The sequence below is a fragment of the Schistocerca nitens genome, chromosome 10, assembly GCF_023898315.1.
Source record: "Schistocerca nitens isolate TAMUIC-IGC-003100 chromosome 10, iqSchNite1.1, whole genome shotgun sequence".
NCBI classification, from domain to species: Eukaryota; Metazoa; Arthropoda; class Insecta; order Orthoptera; family Acrididae; genus Schistocerca; species Schistocerca nitens.
The window spans coordinates 194,062,109-194,087,909 of record NC_064623.1 but is presented as its reverse complement, the minus strand read 5'-3'; the positions used below and the strand labels follow the sequence as shown (position 1 = coordinate 194,087,909).

General features: G+C 46.0%; 1 protein-coding gene across 1 annotated transcript in view; it reads right to left on the bottom strand.

Annotated features, from left to right (window-relative positions):
• LOC126209990 (endothelin-converting enzyme homolog) overlaps positions 1-25,801 on the bottom strand; it is a 309,515-nt gene that overhangs the window by 125,798 nt on the left and 157,916 nt on the right. Inside the window, exon 12 of the mRNA XM_049939099.1 lies at positions 4,803-4,902. Coding sequence (XP_049795056.1) covers positions 4,803-4,902 — 100 coding nt within the window. The remainder of the gene's footprint in view (positions 1-4,802; positions 4,903-25,801) is intronic.

The window sequence follows — 25,801 nt, the reverse complement described above, 5'->3', positions numbered from 1 at the left end:
GTCGTGGCCTGAAGTGGGGTAGAAGCGGGCTCGACATGAGCAGGCTTAACCCTCAAACGTGAAACGTCCCCTTTGAACAATTATACATGACTGTGCTTAAACTGACACACAATATTTTTTAGCGCAACGCAATCTGACTTTAAATAATCCCTACAAAAGAATGGCCCTGACTAACATTAACCTATACCTTTCACAAATCACTTACCTCACATAAATCTTCGTTACTCGAACTACTGCAATACAGCGAGCGCCACTACTGCCAGCTAAATAAAAGATTCAAACTACGGAAGGCGCTAACTACTGATAGGTATAGTTAGCAAATGAAAGATTTTAATAGAGAACAAACAATGTATTTACCTTAATAGTGTTGAAAAATCATAATATACATAGCAGTTCATGACATCCAGTCTTACAAATTTCAAAATTCCGCCATTTCTCTCCCCACATCCACCACTGCTGGCGGCTCACCTCCAACTGCACAACGCTACGCGCTGTTAACAGCCAACTGCCCAACACTACAATGGCAGACAACAATGCCAACCAGCCACAGACTGCACACAGCACAGCCAGTGATTTTCATACAGAGCGCTACGTGGCGTTACCAACATAAAAACCTAAACAGCCTACTTACAAACGGAGTGGTGACTTCTTAGTATCATAAATGGTGTTGTGGGATCCAAAAGGATACCACTCAATTTTATCCATGAAAATCAATTTACTTTACTTTAATTAGAAATATTTATTTATAAATTCCTTAATTGCCTATGTTACAACACAAAACTTCACTTAAACTAAAAAAATCTCTGTAAAAATCACAAAAGGAAAACAAGTTTATGCAACACTACTTAAAACTGAAATGAAATGCGTGTGAACATATGTCATAAGATGCCTGAGAATTGTGAGCCATTCTATAGAAAATCCAAGAAATCACTGCTGCAGGGTCATTTTTCTTCCTCTCACCTCTGCTAGTTATGTCATCAAATCTTAGGTAGTAAAGAAATATCAGCACTCCCTTCATGGATAGTGTGGCGCGGAAAATATCTCTTCCAGTGCCGTCTGTTGCAAACATAGACTCCAGATTTTCATGATTAGATTTGAAAATGGCACTGAAGTATAATAATCCAAATAGTGCCCTAAGTTCATTGACGTTCATGTCTCGTAGTTCTGTGCGCTGCTCATCAGAAAATTTTGATCGATATGAAGAAATTTTCACATTGGTGTTACTCTCAATTTCTTCTAACATATCTCTGGTAAACAAACACTCCCACGCTTCCAATGGACTACATGAGTCTCCCAATCGGCTTGCAGGGTCTTTCAGTGTAGAAATTTTATTATCAAGTTGTGGGCTGGTGTTCTCACATTCCTTTGAGGTTCTAGAGTGGACCACTTATACCTATTTCTGCCATAGAAACTAGATGATTCCCCTCTATGTTTATTTCCCTCTAATTTATCTGATTCACTAGAGTCACGACTTTGTTCTGAAGCAGTTTCATGTTCACTGTTGTAAGAAGGATCATTTTCATCGTCCAGATCATTTGCATCATTAGTCTCTTCTCCTTCTTCTAGTTCTTCTAGCGTTTTTCTCGCAAAGCCTGGAAAACTTGGAATGAGCACTGACATACGTGAATGAGAGCTCGAAGCCATAGTAACACTGAAAATAAAACACTCACTAAGCCTAAAAATAAAATGACATTTCGTAGATAAGTAAACTTTTGACGTAGGGCAAACAGAAACACTTACGGTGTCGTGGGGTCAATAATGGCACCACCCAAAATTTACAGCTGCGCTCTGAGAAAGAGAACAACTCGACAATGCTGCTAGTTCGTCAGGAGGTTCACTATCAACTGCCGAGAAGGTATGTAGAACGGTCAACAATAGAATGACCAACAGAGCAAATGGCACGTGTGTACAGTTTGACTGGTATCAAAAAGGACCCCACAACTCCGTTTTAGGGTTAAGTCTGTTGAGAGAGACTGTAACAGCTGAATCTTTTATCTACATGTCATAGGTGTTGGCTGAGCGCCGGAGAACTCGGTATGAACCGGTACATGGGGCTTGGAGGGGAGCACGGACAGTGTCCTGGCCGTCGATTTGCTTCGGATGGAGAGATGCACTCTTGGATACAATAATGGTCCATAGGCAACCGCAAACGATTTTCCGTTGTCCAAGATTTTTTCCAAGGTTTCATAGAGATGGTGTTAATGCGTTAACCGTGTGACTGGGTCACTCGCGTTTTTTTAATAAGTGGTCAGCCAGTGATATTTCCCTGTGCCCTTCTTTTAGTTCCTCAGTCGTTTCACCTGTTTTTTAATCTCATGTATAGCACGAGATATTTTCTCTGTTTCACCGTCTTGTCTCACTGTGGACTGAATTCATTAACAGTTATGGCGATTACTTTAGAAATATGAACAGCTTTTTCCACTTATCTCGTTTTCATTTGACCGCCTCTTATGAAGCAGTAATTATGGAGATTTGAAGAGACTACACAACATAGAGTAGGGTGAAGAGCTCTATCAGCAACAGCGACAAGAAATCAGACAAGTAAAAGAAACAAACGATGTACGGAAGTACAAAAATTTACTGTAATCCGCATAAAAATTACCACGCAGCCTAAATTACGAGTGGATTTTACGAGTAACTATTTTTAACTGTTATAAGCTACAGAGTCTTTCAGGAGATATCTATGAGGAAGCCGCACTAACCATTGGCCGTGTTCCCCACTAGAAATCCAGCGCTGATCTCTGGCTGTTATTACACAATGAAGCGCCAAAGAAACTGGTATAGGCATGCGTATTCAAATACAGAGGTATGTAAACAGGCAGAATACGGCGCTGCGGTCGGCAACGCTTATATAAGATAACAAGTGAAGTGTTGGCAGAAGAGCCAACACCGTGTTGCTAGAGGAGGCCGAAATGCACGCGTTTAATTACACGCAGACTGGCGTGAGGTCTGGAACAGTTAAGGGAATTAATAGTAGCGATTAAAGTACGTAGTTGATGTAATACTTAACTTTACTCCATAATCGGTGTACATCGCTCTTGACGATACAAAAGTATAATTTCAATATTAACTGGTAATGGCGCCTTGCTAGGTCGTAGCAAATGACGTAGCTGAAGGCTATGCTAACTATCGTCCCGGTAAATGAGAGCGTATTTTGTCAGTGAACCATCGCTTTTTTATTGACTATTTTATGTTTTTTTAATAGTCGCGAGTCGTTAGGTAAAAAGAATAACAGTATAAGAAGGTACACTCTTCTATAAATAATCTATCCAAATGAGGTTATGTCCGCAGCTCGTGGTCTCGCGGTAGCGTTCTCGCTTCCCGAGCACGGGGTCCCGGGTTCGATTCCCGGCGGGGTCAGGGATTTTCTCTGCCTCGTGATGACTGGGTGTTGTGTGTTGTCGTTAGGTTTAAGTAGTTCTAAGTTCTAGGGGACTGATGACCATAGCTGTCAAGTCCCATAGTGCTCAGAGCCATTTGAACCATTTTTTTTAACCAAATGAAGTTATAGATGCAAAACAAAACCTCGTAGTTTTCGTGACTACGATGTAACACATGCAAAACGGTTCTACGGTCGAGAGCTCTACCACTATCTAATTCTACCTGTGAAAGCTTTCTCCAGTAGTTTATATATTTTGGTTAGATTGTTGATTTTCCTGCATGTGACCGTTTCTTGTCTTTCCACATTTAAATGAAAGTTACGTGATCTAAAGTATTATGTTGATAATTCCCGACTAGCTCACAAATGAAACCTGAAGATAGCAATTATTGCTCGCAGTCGATTGCTCCGACGATTGATAGATTAGGGCTTAACTTCCTGTTAACAACGTGGTGCCGGCCGCGGTGGCCGAGCGGTTCTAGGCGCTCAGTCCGGAACCGCGCGACTGCTACGGTCGCAGGCTCGAATCCTGCCTCGGGCATGGATGTGTGTGTTGTCCTTAGGTTAGGTTTAAGTAGCTCTAAGTTCTAGGGAACTGATGGTCTCAGATGTTAAGTCCCATAGAGCTCAGAGCCATTTGAACCATTTTTGAACAACGAGGTCATCAGACATGGTCTGACAATTGAGAAATACTTTGTACCAAGGTCCTTCGAATACCCTCCGTACCGCAATTTTTAGACAGTTTGCAGTGAATCACATTTAAAAGACGGTGCTCCGTTTACCTAGCTAGATTCAGACAACTGTTGGTCTCTCGAGTCTCTGCCATTCACATCTTAGGATAAAATTTCCCCAAACTACTTGTAGGAAAGTCCCTTGATTTCAAAACTGTCGTATTTTCCTTTTTTCAAACGCAGACGTGACACATGATATAAAACGCAAGTCACAAGACACCAGAGACAGGGGACAAGAAGGAAGAAGAGCTGACACTATGTCTTAAATCAGTATACATGTAAATGGTAAAAACAATACACCAATTGCAGCTTCACGTTCTTTAGACTTTGCTGTTCGTAGTCTTTTGACATTTATTATTTCAGTGTTAATGTCATGAACAGTAATAAAAACTTGTCTCGTAACATATGCTAATTATTCAGAATGGTAATTTCTATTTTTTCTGCCGAGGTACTAGAGTGATCACACCAACCACAGAGAAGATTCTACCTTCAACGACAACAGCCAATGGAGTCTGCTGACTTTCACTGCGAATGAAGTTGGCAATAGGGGAATTCTGGGCTGTTTCCTGAGTTCTTGTGGTACTGCGCTCTCTGTCTTTGCTGAGCTCGATGTTAAACTCTGAGCTCAGTTTATTCTTCACTGTGAGCGTAGGTCTTGGTTTGCAAGGCCTGCTTCTGGTTCGGCTACTGACCTTCCTGCGCGTGCTGTTGAGGAACCTGGGCTCTGCGACGTACATGTAGCTCACCACCATCCCCAGCAGCTGGTTGACCTCGCTGGCGCACAGCAGGGGCCTGCAAAACACGCACGAACATATAGCGACAGCTTAACAGCTCATGCATCCGAGTTTCTTACAAGAAAACTATACAGAAGAATGGCAAAGAAAGTTAAGTAGCTGCTAGACGGTCAGTTTGGTTTTCGGAAGGGTAAGAGCACCAGAGAGGTAGTTCTGACGTAATTTATAACAGAAACAAGAGTCATGTAAATTAAGTAACGTTGCTGGTAGGATTTGTCGACAGGAGTGTAAGATGGTGTAAGATATTCGAAATTCCGAGAAAAACAAGGGGAAGCTAAAGGGAAGAAGGGTAATGTATAATGTGTACAAGAAGCAAGAGGGAACAATAAGAGTGGGACACCATGAACGAAGTGCTCGGAGTAAAAAAGGTGTAAGACAGGGATGTAATCCTTCGCCTCTACTGTTCAATCTATACATGAAAGAAGCAATGATGGAAGTAAAAGAAAGGTATAGCGTCCCCAGTGAAATAATACGAAAAGACTTAAAAAAACACTATTTATAAAGAAGAGACATTTAAAATTTAATAATATACATTTTTCTCATGTACCCGTATAATAATAATTTCTCTGTGTAAGTTTCGATGGCAAAGAAATATAACAAAATGATCTAAAGAGACGACAAGATACGCTCTTTTGTTAATTTTTTAGTCGTCTTCGCTTCTTCTCTTGTCTTGGTTGTGTGTAGACGGACATCTTGCGAGTGCTGGCAAATGTAAGCATAATTGTACTAATTAGGGAGATAATATATTGATTTAATATTATTGCGCACTTTTAATTTGCAAGAGGTGATCCCGATTTCATGTCCGCCTTCCTTTGAATCAACCTGCATTCGAGTAATTTACAGTTCAACAATCGCAGCGGTCGATGCAGCCAACGACGCCATTACGTGGTGATATTAACATAAAAATTAGCGGAAACGAAAAACTCGCCCGCTATTAACATAATATACATTTTCCTCCACAGCCGCCCGACGCTGCAGAAAATACGTAGCTTTAAGATTCTTATTTTCAGTACCACAGCCGAGAGCCAGAGCCAGGACTCTGACTACAATTCAATGGTTAACGGAGGTAAGAAGAAATACTCTCGCGCGTGTGAGGGCAATCGTAATTGATAACTAAAGATTTTTTGCTTTAAAGTGAGCTGACTAGCCGAGGAAATTAATAGGGAAAGCTTACTCCATTGTTCAACTTATATGCTCATGTTTTAAGATTCAGTGAGTCTAACGTTCATTAACGTAACAAATAATTTATGTTGAAGATTAATATTGTTAAAGAAAGGGAGAACTTCACAAAAGCGTTTGATTGTAAATCAAAATAAAATAAAATATAATTTTTATTAAGGCCCACCACGTAAGTCCGCAACAATCAACATAATAATAATATATTAAATTACGACGGCCGACGGACGCGAGAAAGGATAAGGAGTTGGATTAAGATTCAGGGCGAAAGGATCAGTGATAAGATTTGCTGATGACATTGCTATCGTCAGTAAATCTGAAGAACTACAGAATCTGTTGGTTGGAATGGTCTAAAGAGTACAGAATATGGATTTAGAGAAAATCGAAGAAATACGAAATTAAAGAGAAGTAATACAAATGAGGACTACGAGAAAGTTAACATCAGATTTGGGGACCACGAAGTAGATGAAGTTAAGGAATTCTGCTAGCTAGGTGGCAAAATAACCAATGATGGACAGAGCAAGGACGAAATAAAAGGCACACAAGCACTGGCAAAAAGGTCATTGTTGTCCAAAAGTAGTCTACTAGTATCAAAGATAGGCCCAAACCCCAAGGAAGCTGGCCGCTGTGAGCGAGCGATTCTAGGCGCTTCAGACCGGAACCGCGCTGCTGCTACGGTCGCAGGTTCGAATCCTGCCTCGGGTATGGACTGTGATGTCCTTAGGTTAGTTAGGCTTATGTAGTTCTGAGTCTAGGGAACTGTTGACCTCAGATGTTAAGTCCCAAAGTGTTTAGAGCCATTTGAACCATTTGAATCCCAGGAAGATATTTCCGACAGTGTAAGTTTGGTATGGTACTGAATCATGGACTGTTGGAAAATCGGAATAGAAGAGAATCGAATTAATGTATGATACTGCAGAAGGTTGTTCAAAATGAATTGGACCAATAAGATGAAGACTGAAGGTGTTTTCCGGCGAAGAAAGGAACATATGAAAAACGCCGTGCGATATGAGGCGCTTAGTTTAAGTTAGATTAAGTAGTGTGTAAGCCTACGGACCGATGACCTCAGCAGTTTGGTCTCATACGATGACCTAAGCAGTTTGGTCCCACAGGAACGTACCAAAAATTTGCAAATATGAAAAAAATTGACAAGAAGAAGGGATGGGATGACGGGACATGTAAAAACATTGTCGTTAACCTGACACTTCAAACGATATCCTCCACCGTGTACATCAGAAATAATTGTCTTTTCGTGCTGCTTTTAGTGTTAACATTTGTATCCTACACACGCCACATGTTATCAACACATAATGCTGCGAGAGACTGTGTCCATGTCTACACTGACCCCCAACCTCCAGATACCAGATCCTCAGATCGGTACCAAATGCTGTATGTCGACAGAGTAAACCAAAACACCGATTGAGTTCGTGCTGTGTGCTGTCGTCCAGTAGAACATGTGTAAATGGCAATTAAAAGTAACACCAGAGCTATGGAGTACACGAAAAGCATATCTGTGAACTTTTGATATGAAGATCTCTGGTAGGTGAGTTGGGGGAGCGTCAGATCGTTGTACAAAACCTCTGGAGTTCGAGACTCAGTGAGAGCGATTTTTTCAAGACCTTACGTGTGGAATTATTATATGGGAGAACATTTTTCTGAGATGTAAAAGGAGGTTACGGAGTTTGTACCCACATTCTTTTGGTGGTCTGCTATTGCTTTGTTAGTTGCAAGTAGAAAACCAATAGTGTACATTTGTATAGGTAACACTACATCTACCTATACAAACATATATATAAGGGTGGCATAGCCAGAGTCTTGATGATTCTGGCGTTTAGACTCTTGGTCTTAATGGGGACTTAATATATACCATAGTATAGTATACTAAGCCTCTCGGATTGGCAAGATCAATGTGTAGTATCCTAGTTGCGGTGGGGGGGGGGGGGGGGGGGGAAGAGGCCAGCCACACTCCCATATGGTATGCAGAATTGCCATTACTCCACTACTACTAGTCACATAACAGCATGACTTACACTGACTAACTTATGACCCAAGACTGCCCGCACAAAGTATATTGAGTTTAACATGTAGATCTTATCAGCTATACACAGCAGCTGCACTGCACTACTACATGTACATTATGCATAGCATATGGGTGGGGGGGGGGTTTGGGGGGCCTCACCCCCCCCCCCCCACCCTATGGATACTACACAATGATCTTGCCAAGCCGAGAGGCTTAGTATACTATACTATGGTACATATTAAGTCCCCATTAAGAGCAGAACTCTGTCTATGCCACCCTTATATATGTGTTTGAATCACTCACTAATTTGGCGAGAGCGGGTGGGCGAGAGCGGCCTGAGCTGGCGAGGTGAGCGCATCGCTGCTGTTGCGCGCTTCGCTTACTCGGCCGTTGAGAGCTCGTGAAGAGGTTTTCTGTGCTGTGGGCGCCGCGGAGAGCAAATTGTCGTGCGTTGTTCTGACAATGCGTGCAAATTGTCGTGTTCCGTGCCTCGCAGCATGGGAAAGAAGGGTGCGCAGAGGAAACCTGCCGCTACGAAGGGTCCTTCGGTTGTGCAACTCACCGAGTCTGCCGACCGTGCAAGGAACTCCCGAGAAGACGAGTCGCGGCCTGTCCCCCCTTTGTACGTCAACTGCAAAGGCGGGTGGACAGCGCTGTTCGACACCGTGACGAATTGCGCTCGGAACGAGGTGGTCTACGAGTCTGTCGATACAGACTCGCTGATCTGCGTTCGAGCCGCAAACGTGGCCGACCACAGGGCGATCGAGGTCGCAGTGGCCGACCACATCGTCGACGCGCCGCTGGCGCGTGAGAAGGCACCTTCCGTAGGAAGGATGAAGACGACTAAGGCACTCCTCAGGGGGTTGCCTCGGTGCTGTGATGAGGCAGCGGTCCGGGAAGGGCTGCTGCGAGCCGGGTTTGGTAATGCAGCCGCAAGGTTGCACAACCGGACCGACAGGAAGAGGGCGCCGCTCTATGCCGTGACCGTGCAAACGGTCGAAGGCGGGAGCGACATCTTCGACTTGCGGAAGTTGCTGGGCTTCCCGGTTACGACGGAGGCTCTCCCGACCGCCACGGACCCTCAGCCCCAGTGCTTCAGGTGCCAGGGCGAGGGCCACGTTGCGAAGTATTGCCGCAACGCGGCGCGGTGCGTCAAGTGCTCATATGAGCACGACAGCCGCGCCTGCGACCGCGGCAGCAACGCTCTGCCGACTTGTGTCCGGTGTGGCGGCCCGCACGTCGCCAGTTGGCGCGGCTGTGCGGCTTTCTCAAGCCGCAGCCGTGCCGGGGGCGGCGAGGCGGCCGCGGCCGCACCGACGCAGCAGCAGAAGAGAAGACGACGTCGGAAACGGCGTAGGGCGCAGAACAGCCCGATGCAGCTGAGGGACGGCGCAGCAGCAGATCCACCTGCCAGGGGCGGGGACGGCCGCTCGGAAACGGGCAGCCAGGACGCAGCTCGCTCTCCCGTGAAGAGATGTGACCTCGAACTCGGCACCGTCGTGGAGGAGGCCACAGCAGCCCTCAAAGCCGTCATGGCGGCGGAGAGGGTTGCCTTCGCAGCCGCCGTGGCTGCAGAGAAGGAAGAGGGCTCGAGGCAACTGCGAGCAGTCTTCGCCCAAGGCCTCAGTGCAGTCGTACCTGCGAACACTCCTGCGACCTCGCAGAAGGACGTTCGCGCGCCTATCCCAGCTTTTGTTCCAGCAGCACCGCAGGTGAGAGGCGCTAAGAAGACAACCGCCGCCCCAGAGGAGCCGGTGGCGACGCCGCCCCCAAGGGACCGTGAAGACAGAAAGGCAGCCGTCATCGCGCAAGCGCGAGCGAACGGCGTGCATCTCTCCGACGCTGAAGCGGCGCGGATCACTGGACAAGCGGAGCAGCTCACAGCTGCATTGCAGAAGGGCTGCGCCGTGCAGTAGAGGAGGACGCTGTACGGTAGCCGATCGCCGTCGTTCTGCGACAGCCTGATGAAGCTGCACCAAGTCACTGACGACAAGGCGCAGCAGAGGGCCTAACAGCAGCGCATGCGTTGCCGCGCCGAACTTTTATGTTACAGGGAGGAAGCCACTGCGGCCGGCCCAGGAGACTACAAGCGAGCCCAGCCGCAGCACCGGACTGACCCAGCTAACGACCACGCAGTACATAGGTAACGTCGCACGATACCTCACGCTAACCACCCCTCACCTTTCATGCTCTGTCGCAGCTAGCAAGCCGCTACTGCCCTTACTACCCGTCCTAGTGTCGCAGAGGTTTTTTTCCCTTGGCGCTGGCCTTGGCACTTTTTTTCCTCTGCCCTTACAACCGCTACCCTTCAATCGTTTTCGACCACTTCTATCTCCTGATGGACCATGTTAATGAGTAATCCTACCCAGACGCATGGACAACATCACAGCCTGCATCCTGTGACGCCTGATTCAAAAACTAACATGTTTACGGAGGTGACAGTAGAACTTTCGTGTTGGTCACCACGTTGGTGCGGGCGTGGAGGGGCCCCATTCTATATAAATCACTAATTTAAACTAACGAAGCGAAAGCAGACTGCCAAAAGAACAACAAATTCCGAAACGCCCTTTTACGTATCAGAAAACTGTTCTCCGATATAAAAATTTCAGGCATGAACTGTTAAAAGAATACTTGCCCTCACTTGGTTTCAAACATGGTACCTTAAATACAACGAGATGACGCTCTACCAACTTTTTTGTGTCGATCTCATTTTGTTCGTTAGTGGTCTTTGTACGTGTTCGGGGCGAACGTCGCATGACGCTTGTTCAAGTTAGTAGTTGATCCATTAACTCAGTTTTTTTTATTACAGAGGGTAGCTAACCCTCTGACCGAACACGCTGAGCTAACGTGCCACTATCAACTCAGCTTTCAGAGATCTTTACATTCACAGCTCACGGATACAATTTCCGTATACTCCGTAGTTCTCGCGTTACTTTTAATTACCGTTTACGCGGCTTCTACTCGACGACAGCACATAATTCGGACTAAATCGATGTTTTGGTCGGTACTCTATCGACACACTATAACTGCACACGTCGTGTTGTGCCGACTCCACTGTAGCTTGAATGGATTTTTAAGTTTGTTTTATATGCCCGACTTCGAATTTCACCACTCAAGTCTCCAGGGTTGAGCAGTTATTGCCCGATGACGACACGCAATACAGTTTGTTAAAGCGCAGTTCGCCGTTATTAATTATGTTTTTAGATTTATTACTCGTACAGAGACTCAATGTTCCTTTGTTTAACAGCGCGTCGTCAAAATAAGTATGAAATGCTAATGTCTTTGCAATACACAATGTCGACTATTGAGTTAAAGTTCGTACTTATTTTGCCATTTTAGAGAGGAGAAACCTTAAGCGCATCTGCTTCTATAGTCTCAGTATCAAATGTTCACTAATTTCAATTTACTTCCTATCTCAGTTCAGTATTTAACACAAATTATATATCAATGTCATTTCAGAGATATTACGTCGGTTCCACACTAACGGAATAACACGTAATTGTCATTTAACATCACTTTTATTAATAATCCATTTTCTTATGACGTAAATGCTAATGAATGATCAATATCTAGGAGGAAAGAGGGATTGATCTTAATCATGAGATAATAGCTCTTAATGAGCCCGCAATCGTTAATTAAATAAAAAGTCACGATCAAGGGTGATATGCGAACAACTTTCGTTACGTCCGTTTTCACGTATCTGTCAAAACTAATCCTGTCGCCCACAATTCAAATTAACATTGACGTTAACCCCTTTTGTCGGAACATCGAATCGTAACTATTATGTGAAAGTTTATTCTAGTCCCCGAATTAATTCTTTTCAGATACGCGCACGACCGAACAGCAGTACGGAACACAAACGACTTGTTTTAACAACCGAACAACGCAATGACCTTACATTACGACAATGTCCGCCCAATGAAAATCTCTTTGACTTTATCTTTTCTATTCTGCTTAATTAAATTATTCGCCGGCCCGTTTGGCCGTGCGGTTCTAGGCGCTTCAGTGTGGAACCGCGTGACCGCTACGGTCGCAGGTTCGAAGGGGCTGATGACCACAGATGTTAAGTCGCATAGTGCTCAGAGCCATTTGAACCATTTGAACAATTTATTCGGCTATTTAACGAAAACATCTAACAAATAAAACATCTAACAAAAAATAAAATAAATTTATCCCAACGTAAAAGATCCGTTATAACACAACAGTTGGTACCGATCTGAGCGTCCGACATCTGGAGGTTTCGGTGTGAGCCAGCCAGTCGTAAGAGCGTAAACAATATGGCGCATTCCTCTGCCGCTAGCTCGCTTCCTCGCGCTTTAAACGAGGAGGCTATACGAACGCCCCTCAGCGATTTGATTCATATTGACAGGGTACGTAGGGCACGAATAGGACTTCAACATGTGTAGACAGAATGACACAAGCCTCAAATGTTTTAGACAAAATCGAATTTGACACTGTCCAGTTACACATGTCAGAAACCTGAGTACACACGTCTGTTAGAGCGCATCGCTGCGAGACGTTGTAAGTAGGATGTTTAGGTTTTTATATTGGTAACGCCACGTAGCGCTCTGTATGAAAATCACTGATTGTGCTGTGTGCGGTCTGTGGCTGGTTGGCATTGTTGGAATATTCGCTATTGTAGTGTTGGGCAGTTGGCTGTTAACAGCGCGTAGCGTTGCGCAGTTGGAGGTGAGCCGCCAGCAGTGGTGGATGTGGGGAGAGAGATGGCGGAATTTTGAGAGCGGACTGGATGTCATGAACTGATATATATATATATATATATATATATATATATATATATATATATATATATATATAATCAGCGAATTCAATCATTAGATGATGTGGCCCCTTCGAGTCGTGGATTCATCAGAAGTCTTTTCCAAAGTGGGACGGTCTTATGCAGTTCTCTGCCAGGTGTTACCAGCGATCTTCTTGATGTCTTTGTCCCATCTGTCTGGTGGTCTTCCTCTAGGCTTTCGGTGCTCTCTCGGACTCCAATCCAGTACTAGCTTCGTCCACCTGTTGTCTTTTCTTCTTGCAACGTGGCCAGCCCACTGCCATTTCAAGGAACCTACTCTCTCTAAGACGTCATTAACCTTCGTCACAGACCGGATGTCATCTGCCCTTTTCCTGTCCTTTCTTGTATAGCCCAGCATTGATCTCTCCATGGCTCTCTGTGCTGTTCTAAGTTTCCTTTTTGTAAATGAGTTCAGTGTCCATGTCTCGCAGCCATACGTCATCACAGGAAAAATGCATTGATCAAATACTGCTTTCTTCAGATTTACTGGCATTTTTAATCTGAATGCTTTTGAATTCTTCCCAAATGCTTGCCAGCCAAGCTTGATGCGTCGATAGATTTGTGGTCTTATGTCTCCCTTCATATTTATAATCTGGCCAAGGTAGACATATTCACTGACCTCTTCTAGTAGACTGTCCTTGACTTTCACATCTCCAGCTGGGACCCATTTGTCGGATATTACTTTTGTTTTGGACATATATATATATATATATATATATATATATATATATATATATATATATATATATATATATATCCAAAACAAAAGTAGTATCCAACAAATGGGTCCCAGCTGGAGATGTGAAAGTAGACATATATATAATGACTTTTTAACACTATTAAGGTAAATACTCGTACATTGTTTGTTCTCTATCAAAATCTTTCATTTGCGAACTGTGCCTATCAGTAGTTAGTGCCTTCAGTAGTTAGAATCTTTTATTTAGCTGGCAGTATTGGCGCTTGCTGTATTGCAGTAGTTCGAGTAACGAAGATTTTTGTGAGGTAAGTGATTCATAAAAGGTATAGGTTATTGTTAGTCACGGCCATTCTTTTGTAGGGATTATTGGAAGTCAGATTGCGTTTCGCTAAAAATATTGTGTCAGTTTATTGATGATCAGAATAAGTAAAGAGAGAAATGTCTAAGCACGTTCAGTTTTGCTCAGCTGTTTGAAAATCAAATAACGTAAGAGTAATTTATAATTTTTTTAAGGGGATGTTTCAAGGTCTACGAACAGTGGAAGACGCACTGGCATCTCTGTGTCTTAATGAGCATGTGGTTCCTTCACTGTATCCCCCTCAGGGAGATAAGCAGAGATCAACCCTAGTGTCGAGTTCCATCCTCTCATCCAGATCGCAGTGCGAAGGCACTGGGTCATCACTCTCAATCTCTGACGATTCTGTCACGGTGCCCGTCAATTCTAAATTTGTCACGTTTATGGAGTCTGATGTTCCCTGTCTTCCAAGTGGTCCTATGTCATGTTCAAATGGTTCAAATGGCTCTGAGCACTATGGGACTTAACTTCTGAGGTCATCAGTCCCCTAGAACTTAGAAATACTTAAACCTAACTAATCTAAGGACAGCACACACATCCACGCCCGAGGCAGGATTCGAACCTGGGACCGTAGCGGTCGCGCGGCTCCAGACTGTACCGCCTAGAACCGCTCGGCCACCACGGCCGGCTTTGACATGTTGATCGATCTCGACACTCCTACGTAATTGAAGGGGAGTTGCGTAATCGTACGGGGTGATGCCGATTGACTTAATGTATTATCACATTGAATACGCGCTGAACGTACATGACCTTCCTCACCGCAACTACAACTATATACTTATATGGATGTGGTGTCTGTGTAAGTATATACTTCTAGCAATACCGGCCACGACCTTGTTCTTCTGTGCGGATGCACACATATTACCCGAACTCTTAGGGCAGTTGATGTCTTCCACGAGTATTGAGTTCATTGAATAGGGACACTACGAATGTAGTGTGTGGACATATAAGGTGAGAATGTGGCTCTCGCGGGAGGCGGGCATGAAATAGTCCCTGCAGTCGCACTATCCTCTGTGCCTTCGGTGGCTCAGATGGATAGAGCGTCTGCCATGTAAGCAGGGGATCCCGGGTTCGAGTCCCGGTCGGGGCACACATTTCCACCTGTCCCCGTTGATATACTATATATCAACGCCCGTAAGCAGCTGAAGGTATTTATATATAATTATAATTTGCAACTAGAACTAGTGCGTAGATGTTCATCCTACATCAGGATCGCCTAACATGCATCTATGACTAATTAGAACGGCACGTGTTGTTCATTCAATTTTTACTTTTTGCACGCCGTAGAAGACCAGGTATGTCTCGAAAGTGTTCCATTTTCCAGTCACGTGGCTAATGACCGGCTCATACCGTCCGAAAGCCTCGGTGAGGGCGCCTGGCCGCCCTTCGGATGGAAGAGTGCGTAATCCTAGTACCGCATGGTCAACGGTAACTGCCCCAATGTGACAGTCGGAGTGTTTGCAATTTGAGGTATTGGCACGTCTGCTCACGACACCGTTTCATATCGTGCCATTGGTAATCTTGACATAGACGGCGCTAAATGATGGATGGTGGATATCGACGATGTGCTGTGGTTCTATTTGAATTGCCTCATGGAGGGAGCGTTCGATTTCTTGGACGTGCGTGATCCGGTTGGAAACTGATCTTAAAGGTGGCTTTTCTGCAAGAACGAGCCACAGCAACTCAATGTCAACGGATTTTCTGTAAGAACGAGCGACAGCAACTCAATGTCAACAGATTCAAGTACTAGTTACGGCGGAGAAGTCAACAAAATAAGAACGCTCGCGGCTCTACGAGCCGGCCACTGTGGCCGAGCGGTTCTAGGTGCTTCAGTCTGGAACCGCGCGACCGCTACAGTCGCAGATTCGAATCATGCCTCGGGCATGGATGTGTGTGATGTCATTAGGTTAGTAAGGCTGAAATAGTTCTAAGTTCTAGGGGACTGATGACTTCAGATGTTAAGTCCCATATTGCTGAGAGCCATTTGGATCATTTTGACTCTGCGAACGAGACGCAAACAAGACGTCCTCGCTGCTTCCCTACCGAAGGCAGACTGCCCACTAGGATGTGGGAAACTGCCCAAAAATCCCGTCCAGGCTGGTCGGCGCACAGACTCCTCGTACTAAGATGGAAATGCCGTGTGGCTAGGGCCTCCCGTCGGGTAGACCGTTCGCCTGGTCCAAGTCTTTCGATTTGACGCGACTTCGCCGACTTGCGTGTCGATGGGGATGAAATGATGATGATTAGGACAACACAACACCCAGCCGCTGAGCGGAGAAAATCTCCTAACCAGCCGCGAATCGAACCTAACGGTAGGACATTCCGCCGCACTGACAACTCAGCTACCAGGGGCAGACTTATCCGCCGGTATACCTCACCATTCCGGAAGCAGTCGCGTCAACTCGCGCCGCTACACGAGCGATGGTGTGTTACGGTCTAGTATAAGACCACGAGATCTTGATTGAGTTTCAAAGTGGTGCAAAGAATGACAACTTCTTTATTCTTTCGGAAAATGTGAAATCGTGCACTTCACGACATGAAACTGTGACTACTACATGAGTCGTGGGCTTAGTCGTAGGTAAAGCAGATGTAAGGCTTAGGTCCGCTGGTAAGCTACTGGGAAGAAAGCAAGGGCGCTTCGTACAGAACATCCCCTACGATGCATCCTAGAATATTGCTCAAATGTGTGGGATCCATACCAATCAGGATTAACTGGGGGGATAGTCAACGTATGCGAAGAAGGAAGCACGAATGGTCACAATATTGTTTGACAGACGAATATCTTGGAAATTCTGAAAAATCCGAACTGTTCGACCCTGGAGATAGACTTCAACTGTCCCACGAATTTCCACTTACGAACTTTCAGAATAGAAGAATATGCATCACTCCCGTGGCTACTGCAGGCACAAGGTTAGACTAATCAAAGCGAGCAAAGAGCATTTAGACATTCATTCTATCCGTGTTCCGTGCTCCTTTGGAACGGGAATGGAATTTTGTATGAGATGCAGTCGGAAGTACCCTCTGCCATGCGCTTCACAATTGTTTGCAGAGTACGTTTTTAGATGTAGATAAACACAAATCATCCACAAAAAACTTAAACTAAGCGCATGTGGATCCCTCTTTCCTCCCTTGAGAAGATAGTGACATTCTGCTCGCCATAGTGCGGTGTATACTGAGAATTTTACACAGTCTTCTCGTGTAATACTTTTACATATTTGCAAAAATTCCATCTCTTTTCCCGTACTCTCTGTCTCTCGCCTAATTGCTACCAGTCTTTATAGTGCTAACGGCAAGTCGTCATAAGAATCACAGAACGACATTCCTGTGACCGGCAGCTGTCAATTATGAACACAGAATAACGTCGTGATATACTGTACCTTGCATTATAATAGGGGATGTCCCTTGTTGCGTGAACGGGGCACGTCCCAGCTTTTCTTAGCTTTGTTGATTAATAAGACTATATATATATAATGTTACCTACACAAATGTACACTATTGGTTTGCTTCTTGCAACTAACGAAGCGATAGCAGACCACCAAAAGATTATGGCATAGCCAGAGTCTTGATGATGAATAAGAATATTCCAATATATGCACGAGAGAGCCAGTCCGACCCGATGTGCAGCGGAGTACATACTACGACCGCTGAATAAAGCCTTGAGGCGTTCGGGAAACACACCAGGAAGGGACTGACTCACTCGCACGAGACACAGCTTGTCAAGTCGTTATAAGTACTTCCTCAGCGCCTAGCGAGTCGTTTCGAGCGCGGGAGCGAGCGAACCAGGTTCAGTTAGTGCTAGCAACTTAGAAACAATGCGCGTATGTTGAAATGATCGGAAGAAAGCCTACTTTTACAGTCATAAACCGTTCTTTATTTTCAGTGTCAACATGTATAATCAGCGACACTTTTGCTGCCTGTGACCTGAGTTCCGCACTACGTCGGAAGAGGGCAGCACCACTCTTTCAGGTAGAGCTCCGTAAAAGCTCGTACACGACAGGTGAGTGGAGTCGAGTTCGCGATGCCGACGAGCGAGGACGATGCGCGCGCGGCCGGGGCAGCCGCCTCGGACGCGCCGGAGTCGGCCGCTGGTCGGTCGGTTGGGCCTGGCCCGCCGGACGCTCCAGCGGCCGCTCCACACTGGACGGATCCCAGGTTGACGACCCAGGCTTCTGCACCGGTTCATGACAGGATAGAACGACGATCGACAGGCGCTATTCGACCGCAGAAAACTACACACCACACGACGAAACCGTATTCGGATGTCGGCCATACATCACATCACGACGGACGCAGCAATGAAGACGACCGCCAGGACTACGCCAGAAGACTCGATATATGTCGGGAGGAGGACAAAGAAACGCTGAAGGACATACAACGCCTTATCCGCTATTCACGGGAAACGCAAGAGCAGGATAACGACACCTGTCTGGCATCTTCATCTGTGGACTCAGATGTCGAATCACAGCACTCCCACCAAACGGTCGACGACGCGGAGATGGCAGCGGCCTTTCCAGCAGACAACGACAACGACTCCCCACACGCAGAGGGGGACTTTACGCTCGTACACAACAAACGGCGCAGAAGCAACGCATTAGCCAAGGACTTAGCCAACCCGGCTAAGAGACGAACGGAGGCCATCCCCACAACGAACCGATTCGCCCACTGGCACCTCAAGCTGCGCCTCCATCAACCACCAACAAGCCGCAGGCACAAACTTCTAATTCCGCAGAAGCCGTGGACAGAGACAAGAATGTGCTTCGCAAAGTGCCCCCAGTCACAATTTATTACACAAAGGATTACGTTCACCTCAATGAAACGCTCAACGGACTTATAGAGGGCAACCTTAAAGCTATATACCAAAAGGACCGCATCAAATACCACTTTGAGTCCTTCGAAGACCAAAGGCGTGCAATAAAGTTCTTCACGAACCACAGCTTCTCCTATTTTACGCATCAAGCACCAGACGACAGGGAACTGAAAGTAGTTGTCAAACGCCTTCCGGCGGAAGTTACCGAAGAACAACTTTACTATGCCCTCAAGGAAAAAGGCTTCAAACTGCTACAAGTCTACCAATTTAAGGAACGCGACGAGAAGGCGAAACAGTTGATACCGCAACCTGTGTACCGAGTCACCCTCCCATCCGGAAAAGACAGTGACAAGATCTATGATGTCAAATACCTGCACTACACACGAGTGATAATAGAAACCTATAATAGTAAAGAAGGACCAGTCCAGTGCCGACATTGCCAACGTTTCGAGCATACAGCGAACTACTGCAGCATGCCAGCACGCTGCGTCCGCTGCGGTGGATCCCATAAATCATCGAATTGTACCCATCCGAGGACGGCGCCCCCAAAGTGCGCCAATTGTGATCAAGAACATCCAGCGACCTTCCGTGGCTGCCCCAAATTTCAAGAACTCCTACGGAAATATACTAGAAGGACACCAAAGAAGTCGACCCCACAACGGCCTATAATTGTTAAGAACTCGGCCATGGCAGCGATTCCGGCCACCCAACAACAAGCGGCACCTCTCCCTGTGGAAACAATCGCCTCTCGACCACAACCGGCACCCCGAGTGACTCTACGACAGACAAGACAACAGCGCTCGTACTCCGAAGCAATACGTGCCCATCCACCGACGCCAACACCAGCGGAGACGTCATCTGCCTGGTCGACCACCTTTACACCAGCGTTAACGGATATTCTTCAACTACTCACCGCCCTCCAGCAGAAGCTGACGTCTATCCTCTCGCTTGTAGAAAGCGTACTGACAGCTTTTCAAACACCCTAAATGGGTAGACGGCATCACACGAGGAATCTTAACTTCTGCATTTGGAATGCCAACGGCCTGAAACTGAAGAAAATAGAATTCACGGACTTCTTACATCGCCACAAGATAGACGTAGCATTTGTCTCCGAAACACATCTCCGCGAGTCAACCGACCTCCGCTTGAGGAACATGCACATCTACCGGACGGACAGACGGGACCAACGGGGTGGAGGGACCGCAGTTCTGATCAAAAAATGCATTCGTCACCACCCAGAACGTTTACCCCAACTCCAGACTTTAGAGGCCACGGCAGTAACAATCCACACGACGCTCGGAAACATTACCTGTATTGCGGCTTACCTTAGCCCAAAGAAGCCTCTCCACCCAGAAGATCTTTACGCCGTTACAGAGGGTTACGACAAGATCCTCCTTGGAGGGGATCTTAATAGTAAACATGTTGCCTGGAATTCCCGTAAGACTAACCCAAAAGGACATATGTTGTTTGCACTGGCTGAGAATTTACATGTTTCCGTCCATGGACCACGGGAATCAACGAGGATACCTTACGTCCAGACACAAGACCCTGATGTTCTAGACATCGCCATAATCAAGAACATCAACCCGAATCTCCAACTGCGGACGCTGGATGATCTTTCGTCGGACCACAGACCGGTGTTAGGACTCATAGAGAGGGCTACTTTGCAACTCCCACTTCCGACGACAAGAACTTACGACTGGCAGCAGTTCCAAGCGTACCTCAACAATAATGTGCGACCAACCCAGGTTGTTACTACCAGAGAAGCGATTGATGTGGCAGTCGCAGTACTCACGAAGAAGATTAACAATGCGAAACAACGAGCACTCACGGAGCACCTGCAACCAGAAGTCAATTATGACGAGTTTCCACCACCACTGCAGGAACTTAAGACAAGGCGCAATCGATTTCGGAAACGATGGGTCCGTTACCGCCATCCGGATGATAGACGGGAGACTCACAGACTAACCCGAGAACTCCGGCGGAAGGTTCAGAACTGGAAGCAACACACGTGGGAACTCAAAATGGACAACTTTCTATTACGCACCAAAGATGAATGGCGAATAGTTAAAAGTCTCAGACAGCAACAGCCCCCCAAAAGGGCAATTCGCGGACCACATGGCCTCTTGTACGACTCACTGGCGCAGGCGGAGCTGTATGCGGACACATACCAACAACAGATGACTACGCCCCCCACGGAGGATGGAGATGATGCACTCCACCGTGCAGAGGAGGACACAGCGGCGGAATGGGAAGCTATTCGGGACGCCCCGACTAACACTGTGCCCCGGCTGACAACGCCGGAGGAAATTCGGAGGATTATCAAGTATAGCAAACACACCTCACCTGGAGCAGATAGAATCAGCAATACGGAATTGAAACACCTCCCGAGAAAGCCTGTTGTGCTTCTCACCCGGATAGTGAACAGCTGCCTCAGGACTGGATACTTCCCAGAGGCATGGAAGATTGCCAGAATAGTGCCAATACCAAAACCGGGTAAGGATCTCTCACACCCTGACAGCTACAGACCCATAAGTTTACTGCCGACGCTGGGAAAGGTCCTGGAACGTGTCCTACTGAAACGCATGCTGGACATCCTTGTGGCACACAACATCATCCGACGGGAGCAGTTTGGCTTCCAGGCGAAGCTATCGGCTGAGTTACAACTACTGCGCATCACGGAATCTATCCAAGACAATTTCAACAAGAAACGACATACTATTGGCGTATTTCTCGATATAGAGAAGGCTTACGATAAAGTATGGCGACGCAACTTGATCGTCAAGCTCCGACGTACCACTCCCCTACCAGACTGCTATTTAAAACTTCTTGACAATTTTCTTCAGGATCGCAGATTATATGTTCGCATCGACGACAAGAATTCAACAACACGGCCTGTCCTTGAAGGACTTCCACAAGGATCGGTCATATCTCCACTGCTGTTTAATTTATATATTAACGACCTCCCGACGGTGCCACATGTTACTGCCAGTTTCTATGCCGACGACACAGCGCTCCTGACTGCAGGCACCAGAATGGACCACCTCGTCACACGGATGCAGCGCCAACTAGATTTAGTGGACCACTGGACCCACATGAACAAAATAACGGTCAATGCAGAGAAAACCAAAGTTATTGTCTTCACACGTCGGAGACCCATCGTCAATGAACGCCTACGGATATCAGACCAGCCACTCCCCTGGGCAACAACTGTAAAATACCTGGGAGTGCATCTGGACGCCAAACTATAGTATAGTCATCACATTATGGAGAAGAAGACGTCTGGCCTCAAAATGCTGGGAGCTCTCCTCCCATTTCTGAAGAGCTCGTACCTCAGCCAACGCACGAAACTCCAGTTGTACCATGCCACAGTCGAACCATCTATTTTGTATGGATCGACCTCTTGGGGTACTACGTGTGCCACTAACTACAAGAAGCTACAGGTTGTACAAAGCAGATGCCTACGATGGATCACAGGAGCCCAATGGTGGATCCGAAATCATGACATTCATCGAGCCTTAAGCGAATCTTACCTCTCAGACAAGGTCAAGGAGAAGGCACGAGCCTTATTTCGGAAGTTGGACATGATACGTGACAGTACACCACAACTCACCACAGTAGGTGTGGTAGAACCCTTACGCAACCACAAATATAAAGTACCGAAGGCGATAGTATTTGAGCCTCCGTAAATGATATCCCACCGTAATTCTCCATAATTTAAGGACATATCGTCCTTTAGCACTTCTACACACATGTTTTCAAACACACAACAAAAGCAGCGAGTTAGAGGACCCTTCTGTGTGCCCAAACTAAAGCTGAAAGAAGAATAAATAAATAAAGAGAAAATTTTTACCCTTTCCATTCCCTACAGAAGTAAAAATCAACGAAGTTGATCAGACTTCAGCACCACCACACACACACACACACACACACACACACACACACACACACACACACACACACACACACAAAATCGTACACGACAATGCACGGTACCAGCATGTTTCAAGAAGCCAAGCGCTAAAACGAGATTTTTCATTGATCACGCCTCGGGTTCTACTGATCACAGAAATAAGGCAACAAGTGTTCCGGATAGCCCTTGCACCTGCGACCGTTTGTACACATATATGAAGAACAGGCACAGTGCATCAATTCTACGCGACAGGGTCAAGATTTAAACATTACACACCTCCTTCAGGCCAAGCAAATTGAGAGAATCAGTTGCTTCTTTCGTATTAGATGTGATCTAAAGTGGGCCTTAGGCAGCTTATAGAAGCGCCATTTAGTCAAATGGTTCTGAGCAGTACGGGACTTAACTTCTGAGGTCATCAGTCCCCTAGAGCTTAGAACTACTTAAACCTAACTAACCTAAGGACATCACACACATCCATGCCCGAGGCAGGATTCAAACCTGCGACCGTAGTGGGCGCACGGTGCCATTTATTCATGAGTGGTTCCTGACACAACTGCAAAAGCCATGTTTTGTCAGTTTTTTTCACATTGAGCCGCACTTATATAAACAACGTACCAGAGTAAAGTATCCGGACACCCCCAAAAACATACTGTCACTTGCAGCCAGGTCCTACATATTAGCCAGCTCAGTAGTCACTAGACTCACGGAGTTCGAACGTGGTCAAGTGATTGGGTGTCACACGTCTGTACGTGAAATTTCCACACCTCTAAACATCTCTAGGTCCACTGTTTCTGATGTGATAGTGAAGTGGAAACGTGAAGGGACGCGTACAGGCCGACTTCATCTGTTGACTGACAGAGACCGCCGACAGTTGAAGACGCTCGTAATGTGTAACACGCAGACATCTATCCAGTCCATCACACAGGAATTTCAAACTGCATCAGGATCCACTGCAACTACTATGACAGTTAGGCGGAAGGTGAGAAAACTTGGATTTCATGGTCGAGCGGCTGCTCATAAGCCACACATCACGCCGAAAACGCCAAACAACACCTAGCTTGCTGCAAGGAGCGTAAACATTGGACGATGGAACAGTGGAAAAAGGTTGTGTGGGGTGACGAATCACGGTACACAACGTAACGATCCGATGGCAGGGTGTGGGTATGGCAAATGCCGGGTGAACGTCATCTGCAAGCATGTGTAATGCCAACAGCAAAATTCGGAGGTGCTGGTGTTGTCGTGTTTTTCATGGAGGGGCTTTAACCCCTTGTTGTTTTACGTGGCACTATCACAGAACAGGCCTACATTGATGTTTCGATCATTTTATTGCTTCCCACTTTTGAAGAGCAATTCGGGAATGGCGATTGCATCTTCCAACACGATCGAGCACCATTTCATAATGCACGGCCTGTGGCGGAGTGGTTACACGACAATAACATCCCTGTAATGGACTGGCCTGCACAGAGCCCTGACATGAATCCTATAGAAAACCTTAAAGAGATGTTTTGGAAGGCCGACTTCGTGCCAGGCCTCCCCGAACGACAACGATACCTCTCATAAGTGCAGCACTCCGTGAAGAATGGACTGCCATGCCAGCACCTGATTGAAAGTATGCCTGCGAGAGTGGAAGCTGTCATCAAGGGTAAGGGTGAGCCATATTGAATTCCAGCATTACCGATGAAGGGCGCCACGAACTTGTAAGTGATTTCCAGTCAGATGTCCGGATACTTTTGATCAAATAGTGTATGTTTGTGACGTTAACTAACAAGAAGTCACCACAATCACAGAACGACATTTCTGTGACGCTTACCTGTCTCTTGCGAAGTGTCATCACCTCTGTCTCTAAGCTGGTCGTAGGCTGTGTTCCAAAAATGAACAGCATTGACAGAAGTGATGATACTTTCTGAAGGACCTGACCATCATTTTGCAGGACAATGCTCAAGCACGTACAGTGCAAGCTGTTACTGATTTGTTTGACTAATGGGGCTGCTAAGTGCTACACCACCTACTGAACCCCCCTGACGTAAGTCCTCGTGAGTTCAACTCGATTTCTAAACTGAAGGAAACACTTCACGGCACTCGCTTCAGAACTGCTGCAAATTCGTCGGGCAATAAACCACGCCGCTCGAACTGTCAACACAACCGGCACTGCTAAGAGTATCCTACGACTTCCACATCGCTGGCAACGGGTTACACACAATGCTGGTGACTACTTTGAAGGTCAGTAAAACTTTCAAACACGTATGTATTTTGTACGAGCTGTAAATAAGTAGTTTCCACTATTAAATGTTCCAACCCTCGTATGTGATCTACGGTGGACCTTAGACGGCTTATGGACGGTTCCTGAGGCAACGGCAAAAACCAGATTTTCATAAATTTTTTGCACCTTGGGCTACCCAAGCACAACTTGTGCCCATACTCAAAATTTGCACAAGCCGTCAACCAAGTGCCTACAGCCTGCGCTCGTACATTCGTTATGTATATTCTCGTACAGGGGAGAAATTATAATTGTTCGTCTCTTGCCCAGCACCAGCAGACGATATTGCATTGCCTGTGTTGTTCATAAGTACATGCATGAATGCCCAAGGAACACTGCACCGTACTTACGAACAACACAGGCAGAATATCGTATCCAACTTGTATTTGGACAAAACGGGAGACAGATGAATACACTAAGCAGATTCAGAAGGACGTAGGCTGCAGTAAGTACTGGGAGATGACGAAGCTTGCACAGGATAGAGTAGCATGGAGAGCTGCATCAAACCAGTCTCAGGTCTGAAGACCACAACAACAATATCAGTACGTGAGCATCGAAAATTGAAGTACCGGCTTTTAAAATGAATTGTACAAGGAGACCAATGAAAGTTGAATAAAACGAAAGGAACTTTGGCGTACATTTGCACAAAAGAAAAAATTCATATTATAGATACCCATTAAGAGAGGTAAAAGGAAGAACACACACCCATCTGAAATGTTTTCCTTTGTCTCTGACATTTCTGCCAACTTCTACCACGCATAACGATCGGGTGCCATTGTAGAAGCGACAAAGTTTCGTGAAGTTTCATTATAGAGACGTTCATGCAGAAATATTGCACATGGTTTGTGGTGTCACCGCCAGACACCACACT